At 43.8% G+C, this 14,307-nt stretch overlaps 1 protein-coding gene across 1 annotated transcript; it reads left to right on the plus strand.

Moving 5' to 3' along the window:
• Nucleotides 1-6,345: 6,345 nt before the first annotated feature.
• On the plus strand, nt 6,346-13,940 carry LOC135574018 (mucin-5AC-like). The gene is made up of 10 exons (XM_065024730.1): nt 6,346-6,431; nt 6,633-6,697; nt 6,894-7,048; nt 7,462-8,192; nt 8,357-8,421; nt 8,581-8,735; nt 10,905-11,269; nt 12,897-12,955; nt 13,043-13,176; nt 13,306-13,940. The coding sequence occupies exons 4-10, from the start codon at nt 7,533-7,535 to the stop codon at nt 13,407-13,409; spliced, it is 1,542 nt and encodes a 513-aa protein (XP_064880802.1). The 5' UTR covers nt 6,346-6,431; nt 6,633-6,697; nt 6,894-7,048; nt 7,462-7,532; the 3' UTR covers nt 13,410-13,940.
• The last annotated feature ends 367 nt before the right edge of the window (nt 13,941-14,307 follow it).

The raw sequence follows: 14,307 nt of genomic DNA on the forward strand, positions 1-14,307 counted from the left end.
CACAGCTGCTCCCACAACTACCTTAGCTGTACCTACAACAACCATAACTGCTCCAACAACAACCACAGCTGCTCCAATAACAACCATAGCTGCTCTTACAACAACAACAGCTGCTCCAACAACAACCACAGCTGCTCCAACAACAACCACAGCTGCTCTAACAACAACCACAGCTGCTCTAACAACAACCACAGCTGCCCCCACAACAACCACAGGTTCCCTCATAACAACAACAGGTTCCCTCATAACAACCTCAGCTGCCTCTACGACGACAACAGCTGCAGCTACAACAACCATAACTGCTCCAACAACAACCACATCTGCTCCGCTAACAACCACAGCTGATCTCACAACAACCACAGCTGCTCCAACAACAACCACAGCTGCTCCAACAACAACCACAGCTGCTCTAACAACAACCACAGCTGCTCTAACAACAACCACACCTGCCCCCACAACAACCACAGGTTCCCTCATAACAACCTCAGCTGCTGCTACGACGACAACTGCTGCAGCTACAACAACCATAACTGCTCCAACAACAACCACATCTGCTCCCCTAACAACCACAAATGGTCTCACAACAACCACAGCTGCTCCAACAACAACCTCAGCTGCTCCAACAACAACCACAGCCGCTCTAACAACAACCACAGCTGCTCTAACAACAACCACAGCTGCCCCCACAACAACCACAGGTTCCCTCATAACAACTACAGGTTCCCTCATAACAACCTCAGCTGCTGCTATGACGACAACATCTGGAGCTACAACAACCATAACTGCTCCAACAACAACCACATCTGCTCCGCTAACAACCACAGCTGGTCTCACAACAACCACAGCTGCTCCAACAACAACCACAGCTGCTCCAACAACAACCACAGCTGCTCTAACAACAACCACAGCTGCTCTAACAACAACCACAGCTGCCCCCACAACAACCACAGGTTCCCTCATAACAACAACAGGTTCCCTCATAACAACCTCAGCTGCCTCTACGACGACAACAGCTGCAGCTACAACAACCATAACTCCTCCAACAACAACCAAATCTGCTCCCCTAACAACCACAGCTGGTCTCACAACAACCACAGCTGCCCCCACAACAACCACAGGTTCCCTCATAACAACCTCAGCTACTGCTACGACGACAACTGCTGCAGCTACAACAACCATAACTGCTTCAACAACAACCACATCTGCTCCCCTAACAACCACAAATGGTCTCACAACAACCACAGCTGCTCCAACAACAACCACAGCTGCTCCAACAACAACCACAGCCGCTCTAACAACAACCACAGCTGCTCTAACAACAACCACAGCTGCCCCCACAACAACCACAGCTGCTCTAACAACAACCACAGCTGCTCCCACAACTACCTTAGCTGTACCTACAACAACCATGACTGCTCCAACAACAACCACAGCTGCTCCAATAACAACCATAGCTGCTCTTACAACAACCACAGCTGCTCCAACAACAACCACAGCTGCTCCAACAACAACCACAGCTGCTCTAACAACAACCACAGCTGCTCTAACAACAACCACAGCTGCCCCCACAACAACCACAGGTTCCCTCATAACAACAACAGGTTCCCTCATAACAACCTCAGCTGCCTCTACGACGACAACAGCTGCAGCTACAACAACCATAACTCCTCCAACAACAACCAAATCTGCTCCCCTAACAACCACAGCTGGTCTCACAACAACCACAGCTGCCCCCACAACAACCACAGGTTCCCTCATAACAACCTCAGCTACTGCTACGACGACAACTGCTGCAGCTACAACAACCATAACTGCTTCAGCAACAACCACATCTGCTCCGCTAACAACCACAGCTGGTCTCACAACAACCACAGCTGCTCCAACAACAACCACAGCTGCTCCAACAACAACCACAGCTGCTCCAACAACAACCACAGCTGCTCTAACAACAACCACAGCTGCTCTAACAACAACCACAGCTGCCCCCACAACAACCACAGGTTCCCTCATAACAACCTCAGCTGCTGCTACGACGACAACTGCTGCAGCTACAACAACCATAACTCCTCCAACAACAACCACATCTGCTCCCCTAACAACCACAGCTGGTCTCACAACAACCACAGCTGCCCCCACAACAACCACAGGTTCCCTCATAACAACCACAGGTTCCCTCATAACAACCTCAGCTGCCTCTACGACGACAACAGCTGCAGCTACAACAACCATAACTCCTCCAACAACAACCACATTTGCTCCCCTAACAACCACAGCTGATCTCACAACAACCACAGCTGCCCCCACAACAACCACAGGTTCCCTCATAACAACTACAGGTTCCCTCATAACAACCTCAGCTGCTGCTACGACGACAACATCTGCAGCTACAACAACCATAACTGCTCCAACAACAACCACATCTGCTCCTCTAACAACCACAGCTGGTCTCACCACAACCACAGCTGCTCCAACAACAACCACAGCTGCTCCAACAACAACCACAGCTGCTCCAACAACAACCACAGCTGCTCTAACAACAACCACAGCTGCTCTAACAACAACCACAGCTGCCCCCACAACAACCACAGGTTCCCTCATAACAACCTCAGCTGCTGCTACGACGACAACAGCTGCAGCTACAACAACCATAACTGCTCCAACAACAACCACATCTGTTCCCCTAACAACAACAGCTGGTCTCACAACAACCACAGCTGCTCCAACAACAACCGCAGCTGCTCTAACAACAACCACAGCTGCCCCCACAACAACCACAGGTTCCCTCATAACAACTACAGGTTCCCTCATAACAACCTCAGCTGCTGCTACGACGACAACATCTGCAGCTACAACAACCATAACTGCTCCAACAACAACCACATCTGCTCCGCTAACAACCACAGCTGGTCTCACAACAACCACAGCTGCTCCAACAACAACCACAGCTGCTCCAACAACAACCACAGCTGCTCTAACAACAACCACAGCTGCTCTAACAACAACCACAGCTGCTCTAACAACAACCACAGCTGCCCCCACAACAACCACAGGTTCCCTCATAACAACTACAGGTTCCCTCATAACAACCTCAGCTGCTGCTATGACGACAACATCTGGAGCTACAACAACCATAACTGCTCCAACAACAACCACATCTGCTCCGCTAACAACCACAGCTGGTCTCACAACAACCACAGCTGCTCCAACAACAACCACAGCTGCTCCAACAACAACCACAGCTGCTCCAACAACAACCACAGCTGCTCTAACAACAACCACAGCTGCTCTAACAACAACCACAGCTGCCCCCACAACAACCACAGGTTCCCTCATAACAACCTCAGCTGCTGCTACGACGACAACTGCTGCAGCTACAACAACCATACCTCCTCCAACAACAACCACATCTGCTCCCCTAACAACCACAGCTGGTCTCACAACAACCACAGCTGCCCCCACAACAACCACAGGTTCCCTCATAACAACCACAGGTTCCCTCATAACAACCTCAGCTGCCTCTACGACGACAACAGCTGCAGCTACAACAACCATAACTCCTCCAACAACAACCACATTTGCTCCCCTAACAACCACAGCTGATCTCACAACAACCACAGCTGCCCCCACAACAACCACAGGTTCCCTCATAACAACTACAGGTTCCCTCATAACAACCTCAGCTGCTGCTACGACGACAACATCTGCAGCTACAACAACCATAACTGCTCCAACAACAACCACATCTGCTCCTCTAACAACCACAGCTGGTCTCACCACAACCACAGCTGCTCCAACAACAACCACAGCTGCTCCAACAACAACCACAGCTGCTCCAACAACAACCACAGCTGCTCTAACAACAACCACAGCTGCTCTAACAACAACCACAGCTGCCCCCACAACAACCACAGGTTCCCTCATAACAACCTCAGCTGCTGCTACGACGACAACAGCTGCAGCTACAACAACCATAACTGCTCCAACAACAACCACATCTGCTCCGCTAACAACCACAGCTGGTCTCACAACAACCACAGCTGCTCCAACAACAACCACAGCTGCTCCAACAACAACCACAGCTGCTCCAACAACAACCACAGCTGCTCTAACAACAACCACAGCTGCTCTAACAACAACCACAGCTGCCCCCACAACAACCACAGGTTCCCTCATAACAACCTCAGCTGCTGCTACGACAACAACTGCTGCAGCTACAACAACCATACCTCCTCCAACAACAACCACATCTGCTCCCCTAACAACCACAGCTGGTCTCACAACAACCACAGCTGCCCCCACAACAACCACAGGTTCCCTCATAACAACCACAGGTTCCCTCATAACAACCTCAGCTGCCTCTACGACGACAACAGCTGCAGCTACAACAACCATAACTCCTCCAACAACAACCACATTTGCTCCCCTAACAACCACAGCTGATCTCACAACAACCACAGCTGCCCCCACAACAACCACAGGTTCCCTCATAACAACTACAGGTTCCCTCATAACAACCTCAGCTGCTGCTACGACGACAACATCTGCAGCTACAACAACCATAACTGCTCCAACAACAACCACATCTGCTCCTCTAACAACCACAGCTGGTCTCACCACAACCACAGCTGCTCCAACAACAACCACAGCTGCTCCAACAACAACCACAGCTGCTCCAACAACAACCACAGCTGCTCTAACAACAACCACAGCTGCTCTAACAACAACCACAGCTGCCCCCACAACAACCACAGGTTCCCTCATAACAACCTCAGCTGCTGCTACGACTGACAACAGCTGCAGCTACAACAACCATAACTGCTCCAACAACAACCACATCTGTTCCCCTAACAACAACAGCTGGTCTCACAACAACCACAGCTGCTCCAACAACAACCGCAGCTGCTCTAACAACAACCACAGCTGCCCCCACAACAACCACAGGTTCCCTCATAACAACTACAGGTTCCCTCATAACAACCTCAGCTGCTGCTACGACGACAACATCTGCAGCTACAACAACCATAACTGCTCCAACAACAACCACATCTGCTCCTCTAACAACCACAGCTGGTCTCACCACAACCACAGCTGCTCCAACAACAACCACAGCTGCTCCAACAACAACCACAGCTGCTCCAACAACAACCACAGCTGCTCTAACAACAACCACAGCTGCTCTAACAACAACCACAGCTGCCCCCACAACAACCACAGGTTCCCTCATAACAACCTCAGCTGCTGCTACGACGACAACAGCTGTAGCTACAACAACCATAACTGCTCCAACAACAACCACATCTGTTCCCCTAACAACAACAGCTGGTCTCACAACAACCACAGCTGCTCCAACAACAACCACAGCTGCTCCAACAACAACCACAGCTGCTCCAACAACAACCACAGCTGCTCTAACAACAACCACAGCTGCTCTAACAACAACCACAGCTGCCCCCACAACAACCACAGGTTCCCTCATAACAACCTCAGCTGCTGCTACGACGACAACAGCTGCAGCTATAACAACCATAACCGCTCCAACAACAACCACAGCTGCTCCCCTAACAACCACAGCTGGTCTCACAACAACCACAGTGTCTCCCACAACAACCACAGTTGCCCCCACAACAACCACCATTTATCTCACAACGACCACAGCTGCTCCCACAACAACCACAGCTGCTCCCACAACTACCTTAGCTGTTCCTACAACAACCACAACTGCTCCAACAACAACCACAGCTGCTGCCAAAACAACCATAGCTGCTCTCACAACAACCACAGCTGCCCCAACAACAACCACAGCTGGTCTAACAACAACCACAGCTGCTGCTACGACAACAACAGCTGCGGCTATAACAACCATAACTGCTCCAACAACAACCACAGCAGCTCCCCTAACAACCACAGTTGCTCCCACAACAACCACAGGTTCTCCCACAACAACCACAGTTGCTCCCACAACAACCACAGCTGCTCCCACTACAACCACAGGTGTTGCACAAACAGCAACAGCTGTTCCCATAACGACCACAGCTTCTCCCACAACAACCACATCTTCTCACACAACAACCCTAGCTGCTCCAACAACAACCACAGCTGCTCCAACAACAACCACAGCTGCTCCAACAACATCCACAGCTGCTGCTACGACAACAACAGCTGCTCCCATAACTACCACAGCTGCTCCCACAACAACCACAACTGCTCCCACAACAACCTTAGCTACTCCCACAACAACCAGAGCTACTCCAAAAACAACCACAGTTGCTCTGACCACAGTTACAACTGGTTCCTCAACTACTATCAGAACACCTGCCCCTCCACCACCAGAGGTTAAGTTGGACTTCAAATTGGAGCAAAACTTCAAAGCAGATTTGAAAAATGTTTCTTCACCAGCGTTCAAAGAATTAGCAAGTACTGTGGCTACAGCGGTAAATTCTGTTTTACTTTCCACTCTTTTAATAATACTGTTCATCTTCAGTTGTACAGCTGTCAGGTTCTTAAAGGGGCATTTCATCCCCCAAATACGTTTTTATATTTGTCATTATGTCAAATACATTCGCTCAAATTGTTTATGTCAACGTTTCAGTTCTCAAGATAAATTGCTAAAATTGCTTATATTACTTTTACAGCTGGACAGAGTTTATCGAAACAAATATGGATCCAGTTTTAATCGCACAGAGGTTCTAGGTTTCAGGTACGTAGTTATTCTTGAGTTTTTATTTAGATTTTGGGCCATTATTGGAATACATTTTAAGATAATTGTATTCATCAATTAATTTAAAGGGAAATCATTAAATTGTGTTAGTGTTCATATTTGTCATAGCATTTAAATATGAATTTGCTTTACTGATGGTATCATATTAATTGTTTTTCATTTTGTTGTATTCCAGTCAAGGTTCGGTTGTGGTAGATGCTAAGCTGATATTTAACAATGCCAGCTCAGTCCCTGAGTCCAGTGCAGTGGTTGAAACCTTGATAGAGAATGTCTCAAGCAACAGCTCTGATTTCTCTCTCCCAGTGAACACAACTTCTATCGTGGCAACAAGTACGACACCTTAATATTCTGAACTCTAAATGACTTAGTATTTCCCTGTACTCTCTCTACGTCAAGTGTTTTAAATATCAAGTTACAATACAGCTGCACTTTCTTTATATATCTGCATTTTACTTTCCTATGTTTGAGTATACTCAATTAATTATATTAATCTGGTCTCTATATTAGTTAACTCTTTAACATTCTAAGAATATTATAACTGAAACAAATTCCTACAAAACGATTATTGATTGGACATCAAGTAATCTATTCTATCTTGTCATGTCACAATACAATTCTGATCGTTAACAGTGATCAGATGTTGTCAAAGCTGTGTGCGATGCTTAATGTTGATTTTTTCTTTAAGATCAATACATCTTCTGTTATACACACATAATGATATCTGATGATTTGCTGTCTTCCAGGAGTCGTTTCAACCACAGCTACAACTACTACTTCTACTCCAGATCCTCCAATATCAACACCATATACGGTCATGAACGCAACTTCGGCCCCCTCAAACAGGTCAACTACAAACATGGTCGTCAATGCAACATCGGATCCTGTGAACCTGTCAACAACACACATTGTGCTCAATGGAACATCAGCGCCCATAAATGTGTTAACATCAGCCCAAAGTTCTGTCAATGTCACATCAGGACCTGTAACACAAAGCAATACAACTTCAACACTATCAACTACAACCCCATCTTTGTCAACTACCCCAATAGTCAACACAACAGCTCCTTCAACTACCCCCATAGCCAACACAACAGCAACTCCAAATAACCCAATAGTCAACACAACAGCTCCTTCAACTACCCCCATAGCCAACACAACAGCAACTCCAAATAACCCAGTAGTCAACACAACAGCTCCTCCAACTACTGCAGTAGTAAAAACATCTCTAGCTCCAACCACTCCGATAACCAATTTGACCGAAGTACTAACTACCCCATTACCAACTACGCTGGTAGCAACTACCCCAGTAACAACTACCCAAGTGCCAACTACAACGGCATCCCGTGCAACAGAGGCGCCACTTACCAGCCCACAACTGTCACTGCGGTTCAGCCTGACATCTACCTTCAATAGCTCTCTGAGCAACAGCACGTCACCAGAGTTCCTGGCTTTGGCAAATCATGTGACTACACAGGTAACTTTCATTCAATTTAATAGAGTGTCGTTAGTTGTTTGAAAGACGCATGACAAAAAAATCATAATCATGATCATCTTCGTCATAATTCATCATATCTTGATACCAGCCTTACATTGTTGAATTGTTATTATAATATAACTTTTGGATACATTTTTTTTCAGCTGGATAATTTGTTCAAGGCTCTATTTGGAGTCAGATTCCTTCGAACTGTTGTCAATAGTTTCAGGTGGGTACATAATTATCATCTGAATGACTTTGAAACAGTGTGGATGATGGAGAAAAATAACATTTCAATGAGTATTGTTATTTAGTATGCCTTGGGAGTGGGTTGTTACCGAAGTAACGCTTGTAAAAGTTCTTAACATTTTTCTCATATTATTTTCAGGTCAGGGTCAATTGTGGTGGATTCTACGTTGATATTCAACAACATCAGCTCAGTGCCTAACGATAGCCTGGTAGCACAAACTTTACAAACTGCCATTACTTCCAACACGTCTGGCCTGACCTTGCCTATCAATTCATCCTCCATTGTGGTCACACGTAAGACAATTCATCAACACATCGCTTTACCTATTCTCACACACTCAAAACACTAGATGGCGCCGAAAGATAGGGCTGCCTCGCTTCTAGTTCTTAGGAGACTTTGTAGTGTTTAGTTTTTTTATGTATTTTTTCTCACATTGTTTGCCCAGAAAATATTTGTGTTATTTATTACAGCTGGGAAGCACTATTAGATATCAGAGCAACGGTAACTCACCAGCACTACCAGCATTATGACCAGCAATACGACTTTCCCCAAGCAGCTCCTTTATTTGCACCACCGAAGGCAATTGAACTGATTCCAGAGGCTGACCCAAAACAACGCCGGCAAAAAAGGGGTACTTGGAGAGTTCTTCTAGTCCAACTTAGAAGGCGCGCACATGACACACCTCTCCAGAGTATATTATTTGCTAATGTTCAGTCCCTGATTAACAACGTTGACGAGATTAGGGCAAGGGTTTCTTTCCAGAGAGACATCACGGATTGCAACATACTCTGTTTCACGGAAACATGGCTCTCTCGGGATATACTGTCGGAGTTGGTCCAGCAATCTGCATTATCAGTTCATCGCACCGACAGTAATAAACATCTCGCTGGGAAGAAGAAGAAGATGTATGTTTGATGATTAACAACAAATTATGTTATTGTGATAACATAGAGGAACATACAAGTCCTTTTGTTCACCTGACCTAGAATACCTCACAATCAAATGTATATCCCCCCTCAAGCTGATACCATGATGGCCCTTCAATGGACTTTATGCAAACTGGAAACCATATATCCTGAAGATGCATTTATTTTAGCTGGAGATTTGAACGAATCAAATTTGAGAAAAAGGCTGCCTAAATTCTATCAGCAATTTGAGTGTAGTACTCATGCTGCTAAAACACTAGACCACTGTTACTCCAACTTCCGGACTCCGACGTCTTGCTTCTTGGTTACTAAAACAATGCAATAAAGGGTCCCTAGTGGACTAAACCGATATGACGGCTTGGTAGACAATGGACAGGGGTGGGGACAGATAAAGAGTGGGAAAGACATAATGGGACCAACTACACACAGTTGATAAAAGGCTCATTGAAATGATAATACTTTTCACATGAACAGCCGCTCATTTGAAAATAATTGCAATATATATATTCATGCCTGTATGTCTTGTTGTCTCTTTGACGAAATCTTCGGACTGTCTGCTGGAGAGTCGGTCGACAGAAATTCTCTGGCTGTGTCCACCAGAGATCAAAGTCTTTCATAGTTGTAGCTCTGTTACAATGGATACGTCAGATGTACCAATGGTCGTTCTATAGGGAAATGTTCTCCAGAATGGATCTTTCAGAGTACAATTCGGTCGTTTGATTGTGAAATGTTCTCCTCTCCTCTTCGGTCGAGTTTCCTAGACTATTTCACATAGACAGCTGCAGACTGTGAATGTGTGCATCTTTAGTTTTGGAGATTTCCTAACCATTCGCAACGTCCGGTTCAACACTGTCCGTCTGCTTGTTCTGTAGAGTAGTTGCCATTTCAACGTGGGGACTCCCGTCCCTGCGTTTTCTTGACTAATTGTATATTTTATCACGAGTGAGTTTTTTTGCACTCGGGGGAAAAGGGGTGTTCCCTCCTTTTGTTGTAATGTCTGTGCTTACACTGACTTGGTTAAGACTTCATATGAAAAACAATTCTCTAATTGAGAAGTCTAAAATCACATTACATCTTCTTACAAATGGTTTCAATTTTAATCATATCAGTTCCCCAAAATTTGGGTATGACCCTGACAACTGGGAAATATATACATTCAAAGATACAGTTATGTTGTTATTCTGTCCTTCATGAGATCCCAAAACACAATGGATCAGACACTTCATCTCATATGTTTATTAAGTTATTCTATAATATTCTACTGTATTTTAGTCTATGCCACTCTGATATTGCTCACCCATATATTTATATGTTCTTAAATCCATTCGTTACTTAGATTTGTGTGTTTTCGGCATATGTTGTGGAATTGTTAGATATTAATTGTTAGATATTGCTGCACTGTCGGAACCAGAAGCACAAGCATTTCGCTACACACACAGTAACATCTGCAAAACACGTGTATGTGACCAATATTTTATTTTTATTTTTTATTAATTGCAAAATGTAAACATTGCATTGAATGTTGCATTTTTGCAGGCGCTACTACAATGACTAATGCAACCACCACCGCCGCTGTTCCGGCAGCAACCACCACCACCGCTGTTCCGGCAGCAACCACCACCACCGCTGTTCCGGCAGCAACCACCACCACCTCTGTTCCGGCAGCAACCACCACCACCGCTGTTCCGGCAGCAACCACCACCACCGCTGGTCCGGCAGCAACCACCACCACCGCTGTTCTGGCAGCAACCACCACCACTGCAGTCGCACTAACTAACCCTCCATCCTCTAGTGAAGGAACCCTGATTCTTCGGTTCAGTCTCGATGAGATATTCACCTCGGATCTTGCCAACCCGTCCTCTTCAGCATTCAAGGCTCTGGCTGGCAAAGTGGTCTCAGAGGTAAGTATCCAAATGCCTTTTCATCAATACACACCACACCAAAGAGACTGGATATCAGTGGGCATCTTATTGTTAGATAGAACCAAAGATTATTCAGTACAAAGTTATCGTACTCTTGGACCTCCCCGTTGAGAACAATGTCCAGACTTTTTTTACGGTCTTCTTAGTGGACATTAACCCATGTGCCTGCCTATGAACCCTTGTACCTGCCTAACAGCTGTTATGGGCAACAGAAAGTACAATGTGCACAGCATGGGAAATATTTACAGTTTTGCATGTCAGTAGTCAAGTCATTAAGATATTAAACAACTTTTTATTTGCAGAAATACAGCCAGTGTGATGAATTTAGCATCATATGAAGCAAACGCAGCATCTTATGATGCAAAATGGTTCATACCTGCTGTGTTTCTGTATTTTGAATGTTAACTCTTGGAACTACCGCTCCCGGATCCGAGAGAATTGTCATTAACTGACACTAATTAGCATAACGCAACGGACAAAAAATATTACTAGAAAATATTCATATCCATGAAATCACAAGTGAAATATATTGAAACACAGCATAGCCTTTTGTTAATCACCCTGTCATCTCAGATTTTGAAATTATGCTTTACAGCCAAAGCAAGACAACCATTTGTGTAAGTTTATCGATCGCCTAGCATAGCATTATGCCTAGCTAGCAGCAGGCAGCTTGGCCACGAAAATCAGAAAAGTAATCAAATTAAATCGTTTACCTATAATGAGCTTTCACTCAGGGACTCTCAGTTAGATAGCAAATGTTCCTTTTTTTCATAAAAATTATTTCTGTAGCCAAATAGCTCTGTTTGTTCTTCACAGTTTTGGAAGCTTTAGAGTGTTTTCTATCCTAAGCTGTCAATTATATGCATATTCTATTATCTGGTCCTGAAAAATAGCCCATTTACTTTGAGAACATTATTTTTCCAAAAATGTCAATAGTGCCCCCTAGTTTCAAGAGGTTTATATCTTGAAAATGTGATTGCTGACATGCAAACATTTTGAGGATTATATCAACAATTGACTAATGAAACAAATAATAAAAGTCCGTTTTTGAGTGGCGTATTCCTAACTTTGAAATTTGAAGTTTGGAGCAACTTCGAAATTTGACGTTGTATTGCATGTCAGTATTCTTGTATGACACATTTTCCGTTAATGGTTAAGGTTTTGGATAGGGTTAAAACAGTATGTTTAGGCATTCATTCTGAAAGGTTAAGTTAACGGTTAATGTTTGGGATAGAGTTGAAACAAAAACATAATGAACTAGTGTCTACAGCTGGTATTGAACCTGCAACCTTTGTATCTGTTGTTATGGGATTATGGGATTTCCCGATGTCTTTACGACATGGACAGGCATCCAATTTCAAGGTCAATCTTGAGCAGTCTGGGCTTTGTTCTATGACATCAAAGTGTTATTTATTATAATTCTCAACAACTCATTTTCAGAACACATTAAGTCCTCTTGATTTACACCATTTCCCTCTCTCAGAAAAAAAACAGCTAAAGTATCCCAATTAGCAGACGAGTCTGGGGCACCTTCTTGTAGCGCTTGGTGTTTTGACTCTTTGACTCTGTTAAGCTTTGGTAATCATATTTTAATATTTCAATGCAGGTGAACAAGATTTTTGCTAGAACCCCAAGCTTCCTTCGTTCCATTGTCAACTCATTCAAGTAAGTATGAATTCTCATTACCGACGAATACTTTGATTATGACAGTGATGATAATGATTTCTGTGGGTTGTCCATTTTCTTTCCTAGGAGTGGATCTGTAGTTACCAACATGACCCTCGTGTTCAGTAACAAATCTTCGGTTCCCAGCGCATGCAGCGCACAGACAACTTTCACCATCAGTTCCACCTCCCTGAACATCTTACCGGGCAGCGTCAATGTTGGTATGTATTAATTGTCACAATACAACTACACATATGGAAGAGCAAAGTCAACATTTGACCAGAAACATGAAAAGACAATCTACTTTCATCATTCACTGAACCATATCTTTATTTTTCCTACTTTTTCAGAGTCATCAGTCAATTCAGGAAGTGCACCCCGACCCACTGCCTTCTGTCTGGCTTTCTTGCCTCTCACTTTGGCACTGCTAATGGTACAGTTGCTGGCTAACTAATAGCCTGTGTCATAGCTCCTATGGCATTTTTTCACCAATGAACGGTTTTCCAGCTCTCATAGAGACAGCCTTATGATTAAGGACCTGCTTTGGCAGAAGAATGCACAATGGATTGTGCCTGTGTTAATAGGCAAAACATATATGTATTTCATGTACATTCCCCCAAGTACATACACAAACAAAAACACACCTAAGTGTACCTTTTGATGTCAAGTATGATATTTTTGACATTCCTTAAAGAAATCATATAGTTTTTTTTCTGCTTATGAATATTAAATGCATATACCTTTTCTTTCAAGTGACTGTATTTATACTTAACCATATAGGCTCCAAAGACATTACTTATTTATTTGTATCTTGCACACAGCAGCTTGCACATGTTTTATCTGTTAGATTAATATGGAAAATAACTGAAAGATTAGAAAACCTTTCCTACAACTTGTGACATCCAAATCCTATTGTATACTTTTTTTTATTGTGCTATTTGATCATAGTTGCATTTTTAGTTATTAACTGATCGTAACTACTTTATATCTGTTTTTAAATTCACCAAGACCAAATACCAAATCACTGAAGTGTGTCAAATGAAGTAATGCTGAACACTGCACTGTTTTAAAAACATTGTAACTTCTTATCGTGTTAATATTCAATCCAATATGTAAAACACGTAGAAGTACATGTTCTTCATTACTGTTTTAATATAATTCTTTTTTTGGGTCATGTAATTGGGTTGAATAATTTATTCATAAAACATTTACAGTATGAGTTACCATGTGAGTAACAATTTACAAACCTGCACCCCAAATTACATTTATAAACAGTAATCTTATATTTATACTGAACAAAAATATAAACACAACATGTAAAATGTTAGCCCCATGTTTCATGAGCTGAAATT

Source organism: Oncorhynchus nerka, linkage group LG11 (assembly GCF_034236695.1).
Source record: "Oncorhynchus nerka isolate Pitt River linkage group LG11, Oner_Uvic_2.0, whole genome shotgun sequence".
NCBI classification, from domain to species: Eukaryota; Metazoa; Chordata; class Actinopteri; order Salmoniformes; family Salmonidae; genus Oncorhynchus; species Oncorhynchus nerka.

Bases quoted from the DNA above. Each gene is read 5' to 3' on its own strand.
- LOC135574018 (XM_065024730.1), top strand. From the start codon at position 7,533: ATGAACGCAACTTCGGCCCCCTCAAACAGGTCAACTACAAACATGGTC. The intron at 11,270-12,896 runs GTAAGTATCCAA...ATTTCAATGCAG, and splicing joins CTGGCAAAGTGGTCTCAGAG to GTGAACAAGATTTTTGCTAG. The intron at 12,956-13,042 runs GTAAGTATGAAT...TTTCTTTCCTAG, and splicing joins TCCATTGTCAACTCATTCAA to GAGTGGATCTGTAGTTACCA.